This window comes from Schistocerca cancellata, chromosome 1 (genome assembly GCF_023864275.1).
Source record: "Schistocerca cancellata isolate TAMUIC-IGC-003103 chromosome 1, iqSchCanc2.1, whole genome shotgun sequence".
Taxonomy (NCBI): domain Eukaryota; kingdom Metazoa; phylum Arthropoda; class Insecta; order Orthoptera; family Acrididae; genus Schistocerca; species Schistocerca cancellata.
Genome location: NC_064626.1, coordinates 632,368,539 through 632,378,119, shown reverse-complemented (window position 1 = coordinate 632,378,119; position 9,581 = coordinate 632,368,539). Strand labels below are relative to the sequence as shown.

The window sequence follows — 9,581 nt, the reverse complement described above, 5'->3', positions numbered from 1 at the left end:
TCGTTTTTCCCGCACGCTGTTCGGGAGTGGAATGGTAGAGAGACAGTATGATTGTGGTTCGATGAACCCTCTGCCAAGCTCTTAAATGTGAATTGCAGAGTAATCATGTAGATGTAGATGTCGATCGCTTGATGTGTTTGAAAGTGTATGTTTTCGCTACCAAATAAATTTCGATATTTTGAAATGTTGTTTCACTTCTCAGTATTTTACTACACGAAGTTGATCAAGAACATACGTTATGAAATTCGTTTTCCCATTAATTAAGTTTATCATTTATAGTTTCTCAGTTCCCATAACTTACTCTGACTTTTTGTATCACAGGGATATCTCATAACCTCACTTTCACCGTTCGGTACAAGGCTTAAGCTAACTGATGTGATGTGAGGGTGAGTGTGAATACACCTTCACATCACAGTGATGTGACTTGATGGTCTGTTGAGGGCTAGTGTGAACTGACTGTAAAGTGTGATGTTAGAAACCGTACTTTGAACCAGCACTGCAGCACCAGGACGAAATCATGTCACCGCCAAAGTCTGTCGGTGACCACCAGTAGGCTGTGTGGTCAGCAGCTTGGCAACGCCTCTGCGACGACAGGCCGCAACTGCCGACACTGGGCCAGCTTGCAGGGACTATTTCAGCGAGATTACGACAACTGGGTCATCACCCCATTCCAGACTACATGGCATGACACACTAACTCAGCTTTTACCGCAAAAGCTGCAGGGGAATGTGGTATTTAAACGGGACCAAACTGGTTCGTTACCGTTGAACAGCTGGGCAGTTATGTGACATCGAGCTTAGGCGGTTTAGAAACAATAAAAAAATGATGAAGCGTTTTCCAAAGCACAATGAGAATTACTGGAGACAACATACACTGATCAGCCAGAACGTTACGACCACCTATGTAATAGCCAGTATGTCCACCTTTGGCATGGGTGGCAGTGGCGACACGTTTCTGGCATGGCAGCAATGAGGTCTTGGTACAATGCTGGAGGGCGTTGGCACCGCATCTGCACACACAAGTCATCTAATTTCCATAAATTCTGGGGAGGGGTGCGATGAGCTCTGATGCCACATTCAATCACATCTGAGATGTGTTCGATTGGTTTCAGATCTGGCGATTTGGGGTGCCAGCACATCAACTGGAATTCGTCACTGTGTTCCTTGAACCACTCCATCACACTGGTGACCTTGTGACTTGGCACATTATCTTGCTGAAAAATGCCATCGGGAAATATGATCGCCATGAAGGGGTGCATGTGGTCTTTAATCAGTGTACAATACTCCTTGGCTGTCATAGTGCCATGCACGAGCTCCACTGGATCCATGGATGCCCATGTGAATGTTACCCAGAGCATAATGGAGCCGCCGTCAACTTGTCTCCATTCCACAGTACATGTGTCAAGGAGCTGTTGCCCTGGAAGATAACAGATTCGCGCCCTACCATCGGCATGATGAAGAAGGTATCAGGATCCATCAACCATGCAATGCACTGACAATGTGCCCACATCCAGAACCGATAGTCACATGCCCAATTCAGTCGTAGTTGCTGATGTTGTGGTGTTAGCATTGGTGCATGAATGGGTCGTCAATTGTGGAAGCCCATCATTGGGAGGGTTTGGTGCACCGTGTGTTCATACACATTTGTACTCTACTCAGCATTAAAGTCTGATGTTAGTTCCACTACAGTTCGCTGCCTGTCCTTTTTTACCAGCCTGCCCAGCCTATAACGTCCGAAATCTGTAATGAGGGGTGGCTGTCCAACATTACTACGTCTAGATGAGGTTTCACCTTGGTTTTGGCCTCATGTTGAAGACACCCACCACAGCACCCCTCAAGCACCCAAAAAGTCATAGAGTTTCCGAAATGCTTGTCCCAAGCCTACACATTGTAACAACCTGTCTTTGGCCAAATTCAGACAGACATGCACCTTCCCCATTCCACACACGGACAGCACGCTTGCCGATACTACATGCACCATGCGTTTGTCTGACTAGCAGTCATTCCCCACCAGGTGATGCTGCTATCACCTGGACGGTTTTATGTCGATAGCAGGTCAGTGGTCATAATGTTGTGGCTGATCAGTGTATACCAACAGGTCCTCATCACGAAGGGTTGCGCAACATTGTCTAGCAATTGTCTCATGTCTCCCATTTTAAACGAGAGTCACAAGTTCTACGATTTTTTTGCAAAAGCATTTGTATAGGTAAGAAATGTCACTGAGTTGTCGATGCACAAAATCGCTCAATTGTCTGTAGAGGCTATACAGTGTAGATACAAAAAACGTTCAACTTCGTATGCTAGGGTTTACACGGTCTGACATGTCCTCGCAGCCTAGTCGTACTTAACAGGGTCGGGAAATGATTGGAAAATGGCAACGCGGCAGTAGCCATGGCAGCAGCAGAACGTGAAGTCAGCAGCCGGAAGCCGTCACACTTGGGAAGCGCCATGATATTCTCTGCGCCGCCTACTAATGATTATAAACAAGACTCAATAAAGAAGCCACCAGAACTTCTTCAACTACGCAACACAGCTGCAGAGAATCATTTCCCACACTGAACTACCCTAGACACGCCGTTAGAACTGACGTCAGAAGTGCTCCCTCTACTTCCACCCTGTGAGACGGCCTTCAATGTCGATGTTGTTTCACTTCTCTGCAATTTATCATACAAAATTGATCAAGAATATACGTTATGAAGTTTGCTTTGTCCATTAATGAACTTTATTGTTGCTAGTTACTGAATTTCGATACAATACTCCTTCGTTTTGTATGTCGGATGGCATCTCATAACAGCACATCACTGTTCGATACTGTGCTTAGCGATTTGACGTGACGTGACGTCCATTGTAAAAACACTCTAACGTTGACACTCTAACGTGACGGACGGTCCATTGACTGCTAGTGTGAACCGGTCTTAAAAAGAAAACTTCAAGATTATTTAAAAAATAATTATTATTACTATCAGTTTTGATCCTTTCGTTTTTGGCACAACTATCAAGTTGCAGCATTCTACAAACTGACACAAGCGTTCTGAAAATTTTTATGACAGTGAGTTTTTAATGCAGTTGGTTACGGGAAGGTTTTCGAATACCTCATGCGCATATACAACTAAAGCACGTGATATTTTATTTCTGTCGCACTGGAACCTCTGAGTAAGACCTTAAAAAAACTGCATATCGTCTACGTAATTCTCACTGATAAGGCCCTTTAGCAAATTCTACAATGCTGAAATTCACACTCGCGGTAAGCAGTGTGTATCATGAGCCGCCAAATCAAGAAACATTAAATTCATACCAAATATGGGACGACCACATTGTCGAAATGATGTAATTCAGACGAACTTACAAGACTTATCACAGCATATAGTACCAAACGCACGCATCGTATTGATAGCGAGATTACCGGATTGTTTCCAATAACCCTTCAATAATACGGGACAAATATCTCGTGTTATTTGGTGTATACCGTTCTACGTATTGATTACAATATATTTGTATACGAATATAATAATGAAGACAAATAGTTGATATACTAGTTAGTACTTGTTCAATAGTTGGCAGGCGTGTATGAACTTCTTGGCGGAAAACATATTTTGACTTTGACTGGATGGGAATTGTGCGTGAAAAATACTCGAGTTATGAATTCTGTGTGATATTGTTTATGTTGACAGCAATTTTGTATTGACGTTAGTTTAATGATGGTGAGGATATTGAGGCATAAGAAGCCGAATGTATCAGCTGTGTAGGTTTTCGTTTTCACTAGGAATCTTTTTAGTTGATGCTTGTTTTACATGATTTGAGTGAACAATGGCAATGTCATCAGCTAGTGCGTCAAGCTTAGTCCAGCAAGAGGACAATCTCGATGACTGCGGTCCATTACTTATCAATAAGCTCGAGGTAATTCTTGTCTATCAAGATTTTTACTATGTATTTGGTGTTGTGTTCTGTACTGTGGAATTGACCGGTAAGATTTCGTAAGATAGATACAGCTGTAGTTGTGATCTTTCAAATACTGCGGGACTATAATTACACTGCGTGGAACGTATGCTTTCAAAAGTACATTGTGCGATTCACTTGCCGAAATGGTTTATGTTTTAATTCATTTGAATGTTGATAGTAAAAAGTAGCATATGTTTATACTGATGAGACATTATGCAAGGATTGTTTTACAAATATTACTATTTATATTGTGTGTTTTTAATAGGTCCTTACTGCTCAGATACCCAAAAGCAGCCTGTTGTTTCTGCTTGATCTACACATCATGTAATGAGAGCAGGACTAATACCAAATTATGTGAGATAGTTAAATTTAGTTGTAGCATTTTGACATATGCCTCCAGTCTGTCTCATAAGAAAACGCTTACTTCACTTACTACTCTCTTTCTGAGTTATAATTTCAGACTGCGCCAAGGCATCACTACTGTTTGCACTAGTATGTATATAATTATTACACGAGCGCTTTTATTATTATACGAATGTGCTGAGTACACCAGTAATTAAAAACTGATGTTAAGTGGAAATTGTGTGTGTTTAAGAAGGGCCATAATTAGCATATACTTAAAGGTAAAACCCAAACAATTGGTGCTCTTGTTACAGGCAGTTACATGCCCCTTGACATCTGTAGCTCTGCATGAATAGCTGCAGATGGGGAAAAAATGTGAAATAACGACAGAGACCCTGAATTGTTCACAAGCAGCATTATGAACATTCTTAAGAAACAGCTTCTACTGTGCAACAAATGTGAAGCAACGTATGGAGCAGTAGATAGTTATATGTCAAATGAAATATGCTTGGCTAAGAGGAGGACATGAAAAGTGTCCATAAGGCATTGCAGTTGAACACAGGCTTGTGTGATTGCCAGAGTGCATAACAGGAAGACTGAAACACCAGAATTGGCATGTTGCCACAGAAAGTTATACCCCAACATATAATGAATGGAAATGGCCACAATCTGGTGAGACAGTGACTGCACAAATCTGAGATATAAATCTTTGAGCAAATGTTGCTGGTAACTCCACTCTATCCCCCCCCCCCCCCTCCTCCCATCTGTAAAAAGTGTTGTTTTTAATTCATCTTCCTGTCATTTGTGAACACCTAAATTTTTTGAACAATACACTTGCTGTTCAGTTGGTTGTTGTGTGTAAAAGTAATTACCTCTGGATTCTTATGGTTTGTTTGTTTGGAACCTGTAAGCTTACCAAAATTATTTGTGCTTCTGGTCTGAAGGGGTATTACGTTCAAATGTTGTTCAATAAGTTATTCCATCCAAAAAAACTTTTACAGTCTCGTCATTGAATCTTTAGTATGCAGGTTAAACACTACATATGTTTTAGACTCCTCGTTAACACAGATTTCACATACACTATGTGTTATGACATATAGCGAGTTCATTTGGGAATTCAGCTTAGCTTGAGAGGGTACGTTACGACAAACCTGTTTTTCCTGTGCTTGGAGTCCATTGAGCAGTCCCAGTTCTCTTATTATTGTAACTTTCTTTTCTGCTTCCCTTCTTCTTCTTCTTTTTTTTTAAAGTGTAAATTGAGGCAGTCTGTAACTCAGTTGTCATTCCTTCTGAACAGCAATCTACATAGTTCATTGGGGCATCAGCATCCATTGGTTATATGTCAGGAGGTTACCAAGCTGTTTATATAGGTTTCTGCCAGTTTTTACTGTTTACTCTTCACAACTCAAAAAGTTGGTCAAGAAGGCTAGGAGAGTATTCTTGCTAGAAAGAGCAGATAAGCAGTTGTTAGCATCCCACTTAGTAAATGAATCGACTTCATTTACTTCCGGTACAATGGATGTGGAAGAATTGTGAGCAAATTTTAAACACATTTAAATCACGCACTGGACAAGTATGTTCCGAAAAAGTGGGTTACAGATGGAAAAGACCCACCGTGGTTTAAAAGCGCAATTCGGAGAATGCTCAGGAAGCAGAGGCAGTTACACTCGCGGTACAAGAAAGATTGGGAGAATGAGGACAGGCAAAAGTTAGTAGAGATTCGTGCTGCTTTAAAAAGAGCGATGCGCGAATCATTCAACCACTACCTCTGTCGTACCTTAGCAAAAGATCTTGCTGAAAACCCAAGGAAATTCCGGTCTTATGTAAAATCGGTAAGCGGGTCGAAGGCTTCCGTCCTGTCACTCTCTGATCAGTCTGGCCTGGCAATGGGAGACAGCAAAACGAAAGCTGAAATTTTAAATTTAGCATTTGAGAAATCTTTCACACAGGAGGATCGTACGAACTTACCGCCGTTTGAGTCTTGTACAGACCCATCTGCAGGACATAGTGATAGACATCCCTGGGGTTGTGAAGCAGCTGAATGGGTTGAAAATAAATAAATTGCCAGGTCCTGATGGGATTCCAATTCGGTTTTACAGAGAGTACTCTACTGCATTGGCTCCTTACTTAGCTTGCATTTATCGCGAATCTCTTGCCCAACGTAAAGTCCCGAGCGACTGGAAAAAAGCGCAGGTGACGGCTGTATATAAGAAGGGTACAAAGATGGATCCTCAAAATTACAGACCGATATCCTTAACATCAGTTTGTTGCAGGATTCTTGAACATAATCTCAGTTCGAATATAATGAATTTTCTTGAGACAGAGAAGTTGCTGTTCGTACATCAGCACGGCTTTAGAAAGCATCGCTCCTGCGATACGCAACTCGCCCTTTTTTCACATGATATCTTGCAAACCATGGATGAAGGGTATCGGACGGATGCCATATTCCTTGACTTCCGGAAAGTGTTTGACTTGGTGCCCCACTGCAGACTCCTAACTAAAGTACGAGCATATGGGATTGGTTCCAAAGTATGTGAGTGGCTCAAAGACTTCTTAAGTAATAGAACCCCGTACGTTGTCCTCGATGGTGAGTGTTCATCAGAGGTGAGGTTATCGTCTGGTGTGCCCCATGGAAGTGTGGTAGGTCCGCTGTTGTTTTCTATCTACATAAATGATCTTTTGGATAGGGTGGATAGCAATGTGCGGCTGTTTGCTGATGATGCTGTGGTGTACAGGAAGGTGTCATCGTTGAGTGACTGTAGGGGGATACAAGATGACTCGGACAGGATTTGTGATTGGTGTAAAGAATGGCAGCTAACTCCAAATATAGATAAATGTAAATTAATGCAGATGAATAGGAAAAAGAATCCTGTAATGTTTGAATACTCCATTAGTAGTGTACGCTTGACACAGTCACGTCGATTAAATATTTGGGTGTAACATTGCAGAGCGATATGAAGGGGGACAAGCATGTAATGGCAGTTGTGGGGAAGGTGGATAGTCGTCTTCGGTTCATTGGTAGAATTTTGGGAAGATGTGGTTCATCTGCAAAGGAGACACCTTATAAAACACTAATACGACCTATTCTTGAGTACTGCTCGAGCGTTTGGGATCCCTATCAGGTAGGATTGAGGGAGGACATAGAAGCAATTCAGAGGCGGGCTGCTAGGTTTGTTACTGGTAGGTTTGATCATCACACGAGTGTTACAGAAATGCTTCAGGAACTCGGGTGGGAGTCTCTAGAGGAAAGGAGGCGTTCTTTTCATGAATTGCTACTGAGGAAATTTAGAGAACCAGCATTTGAGGCTGACTGCAGCCGCCAACTTACATTTTACGGAAAGATCACAAAGATAAGATAAGAGAGATTAGGGCTCATGCAGAGGCATATAGGCAGTCATTTTTCCCTCGTTCTGTTTGGGAGTGGAACAGGGAGAGAAGATGCTAGTTGTGGTACGAGGTACCCTCCGCTATGCACCGTATGGTGGATTGCGGGTTATGTATGTAGATGTAGAAATAGTCTTGCTAGGATGGCTAGGGTGTGTGCCTGCTGTGTGCAGACACAAGGGGAGCTGGCTGCAATTCGCGAACAGTTGACTGTGGTGTTGGCTGCAATCAGTCACGTTCAGGCTACCTCCTTGGGGTATAGCAGTGGCAGGGATTCTGGAGCGTCACATGGGGTACCTCAGGTTTCATTTGTTTTGCCCATGGTCTCTATTGCTGAGCACCGAAGTGGTGGACCCGCAGGACGAGTTGCAGGTGGTAACGTGTCTGCATCACTTGAGATGGAGGACCAATGTGGAAGCTAGCCGTATGGCCTTGCCTATTCACCCTGTGAGTGGACAGGTGGCTGTTCCTTCAGCAGGGTCCAAGTATTAACATATGGACAGGGGTTTATTAGTTATTGGGAGGTCCAGTGTTAGGCATGTTGTGGAGCCCAATAGAAAGAGAGCATTCAGGGTTGGAAAGAAAGTCAATAAGTCAATGATTACTCAATATGTCGGGGGGGGGGGGGGGGGGGGGGAACTCATCTGAGATGTGGAGGCGGCCTTGCCTGCAGCTATTGAGCATACAGGATGCAGTTGTGTGCAAGTTGTGGCTCACGTCGACACCAACGACTCCTGTTGCATGGGTTCTGAGGCCATCCTCAGTTCTTACAGGTGACTGGTAGAGGTGGGGAAGACTGCTACTGTCGCACTTAGGGTGCGAGCAGAACTTGCAAGTTGCAGCATTGTGGTCAGAGTTGTACAGGATCCTTTGGTTTGGAGCCGAGTGGAGTGTCTCAACCGAAGTATTCATCGTCTCTGTGATGGTCTAGGCTGCAGATTTCTGGACCTGCGTTATCCAGTGAGGACTTGTAGGACTCCCCTTGATTGGTCAGGGGTGCACTACACAAAGATAGTAGAATACTTGTGGAGTGTACATGTTTTTTTTTTTTGTTAGGCTAGGCAGTAGTTTGAGGTACTCTCATGAACACTCGCCAGTCCACAAGCATATAGGGAAATCAGACCGCATTCAGAGTATACACACTTCAACTGTAAAAATTTTATCAGTAAATTGTTGAAGTGTTTGTTACAAAGTTCCAGAATTTGCTGCCCTCCAGGGAAGTTCTCAGCTTCATATTCTTCGTGGGACTGAGAGCTGGTTAAAGCCCGAAGTGAAAAGCTTTGAGATATTTAGTGAACCTTGGAATGGGTATCGGAAAGACCGATTATACACCATAGAAGGGGGGGGGGGTATTCATTGCTGTCAACAAAAATATTGTCCCTACTGAAGTTAAAATTGAATGTGATAGTGAAGTTACCTGGTCATGCATAACAGGTCTAGGTGAAACCATGTTAATTATTCGATATTTTTACTGACCACCTGACTCTGCTGTGACAGTTCTAGTCATTCAAGTAAAGTTTTTGTGCATAAATACCCAGATCGTGCAATACTAGTTGATGGTGACTTCAACCTACTGAGTATAGGCTGGGCCGTGTGTGGATTCAATGGAGGGAATACAAACAGACAGTCCTTTGAAGTTTTTTTGAACACGTTTTCTGAAGACTGGCTTGAGCAGCTAGTTTGGCAGCTGACAAGCAGTGGAAGTATCTTGGACCTTGTAGCTAGAAACAAACCAGACTTTTTCGATGGTGTCAGTATAGAGAAGGGGATTAGTGATCATGATGTCATCATAGCGACTATGGGTATGAAAGTTAATAAATCAATCCATAGGGCTAGGACAGTTTTTCTGCAGGAAAGAGCAGATAAGCAGGTGTTAGCATCTTATGAAGACAATGAACTGCAATCATTTAGTTCTAA

The 9,581-nt window shown here is 42.8% G+C and overlaps 1 protein-coding gene across 1 annotated transcript in view; it reads left to right on the top strand.

The window, feature by feature from the left end:
* Positions 1–3,505: 3,505 nt before the first annotated feature.
* The window catches only part of LOC126183253 (DNA repair protein RAD51 homolog 1), an 88,642-nt gene continuing 82,566 nt past the window's right edge, over positions 3,506–9,581 (top strand). Inside the window, exon 1 of the mRNA XM_049925072.1 lies at positions 3,506–3,896. Coding sequence (XP_049781029.1) covers positions 3,807–3,896 — 90 coding nt within the window. The 5' untranslated portion in view covers positions 3,506–3,806. The remainder of the gene's footprint in view (positions 3,897–9,581) is intronic.